General features: G+C 41.3%; 1 protein-coding gene across 1 annotated transcript; it reads right to left on the minus strand.

The window, feature by feature from the left end:
- On the minus strand, window positions 1–1,725 carry LOC109942357 (cingulin-like). Its single transcript, XM_020544293.3, has 2 exons — window positions 1,449–1,725; window positions 1–583 (listed from the first exon to the last, which is right to left on the minus strand). The coding sequence occupies exons 1-2, from the start codon at window positions 1,620–1,622 to the stop codon at window positions 269–271; spliced, it is 489 nt and encodes a 162-aa protein (XP_020399882.1). The 5' UTR covers window positions 1,623–1,725; the 3' UTR covers window positions 1–268.
- Window positions 1,726–10,923: the final 9,198 nt, after the last annotated feature.

The raw sequence follows: 10,923 nt of genomic DNA on the forward strand, positions 1-10,923 counted from the left end.
CCAACATTCATCAAGAACTTGACAGCACATGAAACAACCTTTGGGGCAAGTGATGGTAATTGGAAAAGGACTTCCCATATCATATCTCAAGTTATGCACGCTTTACAAATGGTGTAAACCGAGCAATGAGTTCCAAAACAAGCCACTATGATATATCGCACGAAGACACTGCGGAATCGTATGAACGCCGACGTATTCACAAGCACCTCTCTGTCTTTCACGAAATGCACATCATATCTGAAAAGGACAATGTTCTTCGCCGCACTCTTCACTCCATGTCAAACTCTCTCATGGACCTGGGGCTGTAGATGATGTCGAACGACTTGTCGATGCTATCCTGCAGTATTGTTATCTGCCCTTCCTTGAGGAGTATGTCTTCGTCCAAGGCTTCAATCTTCTTCTTCAGTGACACGACCTCGTTCTGCATGATGTTGATGTTTCTTCTGAGCTGCTTGGATTCCTGCCAGGAAAGGTCCCTCTCCTCAGTCACTGTTTTTAGTGTTCCGCGTAGAGACGCAAGCTCCTTGGCAGATTCCTGCAAGTCCTGTTGGAGCTCATTGATCGCTTCATCCTTCTTGGATACCTGTTAAGTGCAGCGCAACAAATTTGTAACAATAGACCATATAGCCTATCGAAGCTAGAATCTAAAATATTTAGCATTCAACATGGAACACCATCCTTACACCAAACAAGTTATTAGATTTCCAGCTTCAAGAATCATGCCTTTTCAGAAGGTACAAGAATAACCACAACAATATGTTTAGTGATCAATTGCTGCCTCTCTAGGAAACTTGATCTGAACACACTGCATGATTTGGACCTTTTGTGAAGTTGTGCGCCCCACTTAGTGTGCAAACATTAATGCAATACAATATTCTTTTTAGCTACTTATGTTAGATTCTCCCAGGTATTCAAAAAGTGATGATCCCTGGAACCATCGGATACACCCATCATTTCAATTTTACACCTGGTTCCAGAAACATTCAAAAAGAAATCTAACTGAATATCCCAAACAAGAAAACTTATTGGAAGGACTTCCACAATTCAACGTGTGCACATTATATCCTAGATTCTTAGCAAGATGTCAAAACTTGAAAAATGATGACTAGCAAAGTCTAAACAAGCACACTAACTTGATTGGAAAACTTAAATGGATTTGTCCAGGTTAACAATATTTTTTAGACCAATGATATGGCAGTTGCATCACCCGTCCTCCAAACAGTCTGGAAACCAAGCCATTCAGCAACAAGACCTACCTGCTTACAAGTATTTTGAGATACACTGAAACTTGAACATTACAACTGGCTAACACCAGGGACAAGACAAATCAAAAGTAATACATGATGGAAATGGAAGGGAAACCATCCTCAGAATCCTACTTTGATCAGAGGAAAAAAATGAACTATTGGTTTCTGGGGAGGGGGAGGGGGTTAAGGGTATGATATTACCTGAAGCTCTAACTGCTTAGCCTTGTGGGTGATGCAAGAAAGTTCATCCTGAACTCTCTGGGTCTCATTTCTCATAACATCTTGGATACGAAATGAAGATGACAGATCAGACTCCAATTGCCCATTGTCAAGTTCCTTTGACAAGAGTGCCTCCTTTAATACTCTACTGAGCATAGCCTCTTCTTTCAGCTTGAGTCCAAAATCATCCTACACAAGAATGAAAGTTATTTGGTGATGAAATGCTTAAGTTGCTAAAGTAATTCATGTTTCCGTAGTAGTTAATCAGTACTGATTGGGCTAGATTTCACCAGGCATCCTATGAAAATTCTTATCATAGAATTTTCATGAAAACACATTTTGTAGAACATGTAACTATCCAGAAACATACATATAGAAAAACTTTACTGTCAAAGTACTCCATCTATTCCAAATTGTAGGTTGTTTTGGCTTTTCTAGGTTCATAGATGATGTTTGTATGCATCTAGACATACACTATATTTAGGTGCATAGAAAAAATATGCACCTAGAAAAGCCAAAATGTAACATCCCAATTTTCAACTATGGAATAAAGCTTATTTAATATTATTGATTGCTATGTTAGCTTAATCCAAACTATGCAAACCAAGGCCTCTATCGATTATTCCTCGATATTCTTCTAAATTATAGCCTAAGCTTGTCTTTCACCGTGATAAATTCTTAAAAACGTCTGATGCCCGCCCGCCATAACGCACGCTAGACAAAGGGAGCCCACAACCACCTGTGGTAAAACACATGCGTAAAGGAATCGTAAGCCTGCCTCTAGCCGCCTTGGCATTTGTGCATTCTGGCAAGCCCCACTGTAAGTGCAATCAACCCTAATTGAGGGTTTTGGTGATTTAATGACAAAACAAACAGAGATTCTAACAAGTTTGCTCCTAGCATGTACACAGTAATTCTACAGACAGGAGAAGCACAGATCTTACGAGCATAAAAATAGAAAGCACAGCGGATTTAAAATTCTACATCAAATGGCGTGCTCCAAGTGCTTGGAAACAACGACAGTGCTCATTTTATAATTCTTGAGTTATAGGAATCGTCGTGCAATTAAGAGGGATCCGCAATGGTTAAGTAAGTTATGCAATGAGCTAAGTTCAAAATCCTTTGAAATCATCTTTGAGAACATTTTTCCAGATCATGAATGCCCTTGAGAAAAACCATTTTTACTTCCCACAAGAGTTCCACCTTTGTTCTCTTCAAAATATTCAAAAGTTGTTTTTCAGCCCTCGAAACCGGTTCAACCGGTTTCGGGACTGTTCCTCTGCCATCCCTGCTCTGACCTATCTGACAGTCAGAGCTGTCAGAAAAGTCGTTGCAGATATTTCTGGGAAACCGGTTCAACCGGAATTTTTCCCGGCTCAACCGGTTTTTGATCCGGTCGAGTCTCCGGCTGAGTAGGTTTGTGAACCGGGATCTTCCTGGTGGAAACCGGTTCAACCGGTTTTTACCTCTTTTCTCCCAACGGCTGCCAGCTTTTGGGGATCCTTTATATACCCCCTCACACTCTCTCTCTTATTTACTTCTGCCTCTCCCATGAAATCTTGGCTGACCAAACTCTCAACAAGTGCATTCATTTCACCTCTCACACCCGCAATCGCATCTCCTTCAATCATTTGAAGGATCCTTGGTGTGAGGTGAACTCGATCTAACACACTGTTAATTTCATCTCGATTCTCCTATTCTCTTTGTTCTTGAGCTCGTTGCAAACTTAACCTTGTGCAGATTTGTTACTCTTGGAACCTTGTGTTCCTTGATGGTTAGAGGTTGCTTGGGAGTCTCCAAATTTGTGGACGACCCTAAGAAGTTTGTATCACCCGCTCTTTGAGCTTATTTGAGAAGAGATTGCCTTGACCTCTGTGGTCGGCTTGTGGAGGATTAGGGTTGGAAAAGACCCGGCCCTTTGTGAGCTCCTCAACGAGGAGTAGGACACCTTTGTGGTGGTTGCCGAACCTCAGGTTATATTGCGTGTTCTTGTTAAGCGCTTTAAATTTGTTGGTTGGTTCATATTATCTATTCGAGTAGATTTTGTGTAGGGCAAGTCATTAGCAAAATTCTTCACCACTTCATATTTGTTTAACAGATTATCTAATCTAAGTTGAGCAGGTTCAAACTTGTTCAGTTGTAAACAAAATCAACTGAACCGGTTTGCACCAGTGCAACTTTTATTTAACCTATTTCGAAGTTTTTAGTGAAAAATTTCAGGTGTAGCCTATTCACCCCCCCTCTAGGCTACTTTCAATTGGTATCAGAGCTTCGTACCTCGTTTTACGCTTAACCGCGTGAGGAAACGATCATGTCTACTCAATGGGACCATGTGGACCCTCTCCTCGAGGAAATCCCCATCACATCTTCCAGTGAGGAAGTGGACCCCAAGGTCCTCGACCTCGCCATGAAGATTGCCGAGAAGATGTTCCTCAAAATGAAAGAGGAAGATGCTAAGAAAAAGGCCGAAGAAGAAGAATCAAGAAGAAAGGCCGAAGAAGATAAAGGCAAGGGAAAATTTGATTACAATGACGACATAGTGGATCTTTTGGTGTCAAAGGTGTTGAGCAAGGTATGTCTCAACACCGAAGGATCATCTACCAAAAGTAAAGGTAACGAATTTAGTAAAGTTCAATTCGATTATTCTAGAAATTTTATTCCCAACTTCTATTCCGCCCCACTTGGAAAGTTACCAACTCTTAGTGAGTTGAACTATGACGAGTGGGCCGATAAGATGAAGTCGCATTTAATCGGTGTGCATCCTAGTCTTTGGGAGATTGTTAATGTAGGTATGTATAAGCCCGCCCAAGGAGAAGAGATGACTCCGGAAATGATGCAAGAGGTTCACCGCAATGCTCAAGCGGTGAGCATAATTAAAGGAAGTCTTTGTCCGGAAGAATACCAGAAAGTTCAAGGAAGAGAAGATGCCTGTGACATTTGGAATATTCTTAAAATGTCACATGAAGGAGATCCCAAAGCTAAGAGACATAGAGTTGAAGCTTTGGAGAGTGAGCTTGCTAGATATGATTGGACTAAGGGTGAGTCGCTTCAATCAATCTTTGATCGGTTGATGGTGTTAGTAATAAACAAAATAAGAGTGCTTGGAAGTGAAGATTGGAGTGACTCCAAGGTCACAAGACTATTCATGAGAGCATACAAAGAAAAGGACAAGAGTCTAGCAAGGATGATAAGGGATCGTGATGACTATGAGGAAATGACGCCTCATCAATTATTTGCAAAGATTCAACAACATGAATCCGAAGAAGCCCCAATCAAGGGCAAGAGACTCTCATGCCTTGATCTCAAATGAACAAGATACCCCCAAGAAGAACAAAGACCACAAGGCAAAGAAAGTGGTCGAGACATCAAGTGATGAAGATAGCTCAAGTGATGAAGACACGGCTATGTTCATCAAAACATTCAAGAAATTTGTAAGGAAAATGACAAGTTTCAAAGGAAAGGAAAGAAGAGGGCATGCTATGAATGTGGCCAAACCGGTCATTTCATAGTGGATTGTCCTAACAAGAAGGAACAAGAAGCCAAGAAGGAATATAAGAAGGACAAGTTCAAAAAGGGAGGCAAGACCAAGGGATATTTCAAGAAGAAGAAATATGGTCAAGCTCATATTGGTGAAGAATGGAACTCCGATGAAGAGAGTTCAAGCTCCAAAGAAGAGGAAGTGGTGGCAAACGTTGCCATCCAATCTACTTCAAGCTCGCAACTCTTCACCAACCTACAAGACGACTCCTACACTCCAACTTGCCTCATGGCAAAAGGAGATAAGGTAACTTTATTTAGTAATGATTTTCAAAATGATGATGATGATGAACAAATTGCCATGAAGAATAAAATGATTAAAGAATTTGGCTTGAATGGATATAATGTTATCACCAAATTAATGGAGAAGCTAGATAAAAGAAAAGCAACTCTTGATGCTCAAGAAGACTTGCTTATCCTTGAAAAGGAAAGAAACCTAGAGCTTCAAAAATTGCTGCTCAATAAAGATGAAATGCTAGATGTCTTGACTAAGGAAGTATCTTTAGTCAAGATAATTGTAGAGGATAAAGAAAAAGAAGTAATCAATATGAAAACCTCTATATCTAATCTTGCAAATGAAAATGATGCACTTGAATCAAGCATGTTAAGCTTGAATGTTCAAAATTAAGAACTTCAAGTGCAACTTGAAAATTGCAAGAACATCAATGCCTCATCTTTAGTGATTGAATCTAAGTCTAGCTCCTCAAATAATACCTTTTGCAAACATTGTGCCAAATATCATGCTTCTTGTTGTCTAACTAACCATGCAAGGAAGAAAAGCCCACAGGTGAAGGTCAAAGAAATATTGAAAAGATGCTCTAGCAATGATGGGTTAAAGAAAGTTGAACCCAAGTACAAGTCCCTAAAGCCCAACAATGGAAGAAGGGGACTTGGGTTCAACTCATCCAAGGAAAACCCTAGCATAGTGCATAAGGGGTGGAGATCCCCCAAGTTCATAGAGGGAACCACCCTATATGATGCCTTTGGGAGGATTCACTCCTCAAATGACAAGTCAACTCAAGTAAAGGTAAACTTGAGTTCCACAAAGAGTAAGATGAACGAAATGGGATCCTCAAGTGGAGAAAAATTTAATGCTCCCATTTCTCACTCTTATCTTTGTGATTATATGTTGACTTGGGATTTAGGGAAATTGGTTGTTAAATATGTGGGTGCCTACACTAAAAGAAAAGTCATGAAAAGAAGTGTGTGGGTACCCAAGGCTATAACTAACACTGTAGGACCCAATTCAATTTGGGTACCTAAAAGCATAGCCTAAATTTGTTTTGCAGGTCTACTCCTCTGGTGGGTCAAGTTGGGTGCTTGACAGTGGATGTACAAATCACATGACCGGGGAGGAAGACATGTTTCATTCCTTGCAACTAACTCAAGAAGCACAAGAAATTGTGTTTGGAGATAGTGGCAAGAGTAAGGTGATTGGTATTGGTAAAATTCCTATCTCTGACCAACAATCACTTTCAAATGTTTTATTGGTAGATTCTTTAAGCTACAATTTGATGTCTGTTTCACAACTTTGTGGAATGGGTTATAATTGCTTATTTTCTGTTGTGGATGTGAAAATCCTTAGAAGGGAGGATTCCTCAGTTGCCTTTACGGGTCGCTTGAAGGGCAAACTTTATCTTGTTGATTTCACAACAAGTAAAGTGACGCCTGAGACTTGTTTAGTGGCAAAGTCCGACAAGGGTTGGCTATGGCATCGCCGGCTAGCTCATGTCGGTATGAGGAATTTGGCCAAACTTCAAAAGGATAGTCACATCATTGGACTAACAAATGTTGTATTTGAGAAAGATAGGGTTTGTGGCGTATGTCAAGCAGGAAAGCAACATGGAGTCCCACATCAATCAAAGAATGTGGTCACAACAAAGAGGCCATTGGAGCTTCTTCACATGGACCTCTTCGGACCTGTGGCTTACATCAGTATTGGTGGTAGTAAGTATGGTCTAGTTATTGTTGATGATTTTTCTCGCTTCACCTGGGTTTTCTTTTTGAGTGATAAAGGTGAAACTCAAGAAACATTGAAGAAATTCATGAGAAGAGCTCAAAATGAGTTTGAGCTCAAAATCAAGAAAGTGAGGAGTGATAATGGGACGGAATTCAAGAACACAGGTGTCAAAGAGTTCTTAGACGAAGAAGGAATCAAACATGAGTTCTCGGTTCCCTACACTCCACAACAAAATGGTGTTGTGGAAAGAAAGAACCGAACTCTAATTGAAGCAGCTAGAACCATGTTGGATGAGTACAAGACATCTGACAACTTTTGGGCAGAGGCGGTCAACACCGCCTGTCATGCAATCAACCGCCTCCATCTTCACAAGATCTACAAGAAGACTGCCTATGAGCTTCTCACTGGTAACAAACCTAAAATTGATTATTTTAGAGTATTTGGTTGTAAGTGCTTTATTCTTAACAAGAAAGTCAAGAGCTCAAAGTTTGCTCCTAGAGTGGACGAGGGTTTCTTGCTTGGTTATGCATCAGATGCGCATGGATATCGTGTTTTCAATAATACCACCGGTCTTGTTGAAATAGCGATAGACGTGACATTTGATGAGTCTAATGGCTCGCAAGGGCATGTTTCTAATGGCACTGCAGGAAATGAAGAACCACCTTGTGAGGCCATAAAGAAACTTGCAATAGGTGAAGTGAGACCTCAAGAAAAAGATGATGAGGAAGGAACTTTGTGGATGACCAATGAGGTTTTTGATGTGGGTGCAAAGGTGGTGGGTGACAAATCCTCCACCCAAGCAAACCCATCAACCTCAAGTCATCCAAGTCTTGAAGAAAATCATCAACCCCAAAGGATGCCAACTGTGGTAGAAGATGAACACGAAAATGTTAATGGTGAAGTGCCTCTTGATCAAGTGAATGATGAGGAGGAGCAAATACAAAGACAACCATCAGTGCCTCATCCTAAAGTCCATCACACCATTCAAAGGGATCATCCGGTGGACAACATCCTGGGTAGCATCAGGAGAGGGGTAACAACTCGATCCCGTTTAGCTAATTTTTGTGAATTTACTCGTTTGTTTCCTCTCTTGAGCCACTTAAGGTTGAAGAAGCATTGGGTGGTCCGGATTGGATAATTGCCATGCAAGAGGAGTTGAACAACTTCACCCGGAATGAAGTTTGGTCCTTAGTCCAAAGACCCAAACAAAATGTGATTGGGACAAAATGGGTCTTTAGGAACAAACAAGATGAACATGGCGTGGTTACAAGAAACAAAGCACGGCTGGTTGCCCAAGGCTACACTCAAGTGGAAGGACTTGATTTTGGTGAAACATATGCGCCGGTAGCAAGGTTAGAGTCAATTAGAATATTAATTGCCTATGCTACTAACCATGATTTCAAGTTATATCAAATGGATGTCAAGAGCGCATTTCTAAATGGGCCACTACAAGAGAGGGTCTATGTGGAGCAACCACCAGGCTTTGAAGATCCAAAGAAGCCAAACCATGTCTATCTACTTCACAAGGCACTCTACGGGCTTAAACAAGCCCCTAGAGCTTGGTATGATTGCCTTAAAGATTTTTTAATTAAGAATGGATTTACAATAGGAAAAACTGACTCTACATTATTTACTCATAAAGTTGACAATGAATTATTTGTGTGCCAAATATATGTCGATGACATTATATTTGGTAGTACTAATGAAAAGTTTTGTGAAGAGTTTAGCAAAGTAATGACGAACAGGTTTGAGATGTCTATGATGGGCGAGCTCAAATACTTCCTGGGATTTCAAGTCAAACAACTCAAGGAAGGTACCTTTCTATGCCAAACCAAATATACACAAGATATGCTTAAGAAGTTTGGCATGGAAAAGGCAAAGCACGCCAAGACTCCAATGTCATCAAATGGACATCTCGACCTAAATGAAGAAGGTAAACTTGTAGATCAAAAGTTATATAGATCAATGATAGGGTCACTGCTTTACTTATGTGCATCTAGACCTGATATCATGTTAAGTGTTTGCATGTGTGCACGCTTTCAAGCGAACCCTAAAGATTGCCATCTTGTTGCCGTTAAGAGAATCCTAAGATACTTAGTCCACACCCAAAACCTAAGATTATGGTATCCTAAAGGCTCCCTTTTCGATTTACTTGGCTACTCTGACTCAGATTATACCGGTTGCAAAGTAGATCGAAAAAGCACTACTGGGACTTGCCAATTCCTTGGGCGGTCCTTAGTGTCATGGAGTTCCAAGAAACAAAATTGTGTTGCACTTTCCACTGCAGAAGCTGAGTACATAGCAGCTGGGGCATGTTGTGCACAATTGTTATGGATGAAGCAAACCCTGAGAGATTTTGATTGTGAGTTTAACAAGATTCCACTATTGTGTGACAATGAGAGTGCCATAAAACTTGCAAACAATCCGGTGCAACACTCTAGAACCAAACATATTGACATTAGACATCATTTCTTGAGAGACCACGAAGCCAAAGGAGATATCAAATTGTTTCATGTGAGCACCGAAAATCAACTAGCCGATATCTTCACAAAACCCCTTGATGAGACTAGGTTTTGCTTTCTTAGGAGTGAGCTAAATATCTTGGATTCTCGAAACATGTCTTAAAACTAAAATTTTGATCACAAGTTTGATGGATATAAAATGATTGTATGCACAATATGTCATGAGAAATACTGTTTTTATCATTAAAATTACTCATATCATATTTGCTAAGTGTTTTTATAGCCTTTCCGGGCAATATCTAAAAATAGGTTGAGTGAATCGGCTGAGTAGGCCACTCAACCGGTTTTCCCCTGGTGGAAACCGGTTGAACCGGTATAAAAACCGGTTGAACCGGTTTTGACCGCCTCCGCGTCCGTGCCGTCAGTCAGCGCCGCAGTCTACGCCGTCAGTCTCGCAGACTGCGCTGTCAGTCTGGCAGAAAATCCGTGCAGTCAGTCACTTTTTCTGCGCGCTTTTACTGCGCAGTCTGACGCAAAACCGGTGAAGTTGACCAGCCGACGCCTCCCCTATTTCTCTCCCTTCCTCCTTTCTCTTCTTACCAGTTCCTTTTTCCTAGCCGACGCTGCCTACACATTTTTCTCTCTCTCCTTCACACTCTCACCACTCCAAAACCCATTTGTGCCATCCACTCTTTGGAAGTTTTGTTGGAGATTCGTTCATCTCGGCTTCCTCCATCATCTCCTTCACTCTAGTTGGGATTTCTGTGGTTCAAACTTCGGATCGAGGTATTACCCTATTTCATCTCTTTTTACTCGATCTCACCCGTTCTTGGTTATCTAGTGTATCGTTTCTAGGATACATTTTAGTTTAGGTGCTTGCAACACTTAAACTATCTTCGTTTGTCTCGAACATTGTTTAAGTTTAGCGGTTTGGTATTGTTAGTTGTAGTTGAACCGCTCGCATGAACGGTTGAAGTGCATGCTCAATACCATACGCGTCTCTACTCAAACGTGTTTGTTAAGATCCTTGCTCATCATAGGTTCTATCTTTTATTTTTAAGGATGGTGCATCGGAGGAATCCATCTGTTGTTGAATTCGACTCTTCCGACGAACAAGAGATTCATGAAGAAACTCCCACGCGTTCCAGATCCAAACGTGGGCGAGGATCTGGGAACGTCACGCAAGGTGGTGAGGCCTCCGGGTCTCATGGAGCTCACGGTCGGACGGCCCGGAATCCCTCCAGTCGGTCCCAACCCGCGACAAATCCACAAGCATGGGAAGCAACAAGTGATGATGATGGTGGAAAAGATGATGAGATTGATCTTCCCCCTGCCCACGCTCCTATTATTCGAGGGTTGATCCTCCACCAGGCGGAGGCCCGTCATTCTGGCAATGAGCCAGTTACTGATTTTACTGCCAGCGGGGGTTCTGCACTTCTTCAGGACATCCGCTTTCAGAATCCTGCATTGCGCATTCGTGATGCTAGGATTGATGGGA

This window comes from Zea mays, chromosome 9 (genome assembly GCF_902167145.1).
Source record: "Zea mays cultivar B73 chromosome 9, Zm-B73-REFERENCE-NAM-5.0, whole genome shotgun sequence".
NCBI lineage: Eukaryota > Viridiplantae > Streptophyta > Magnoliopsida > Poales > Poaceae > Zea > Zea mays.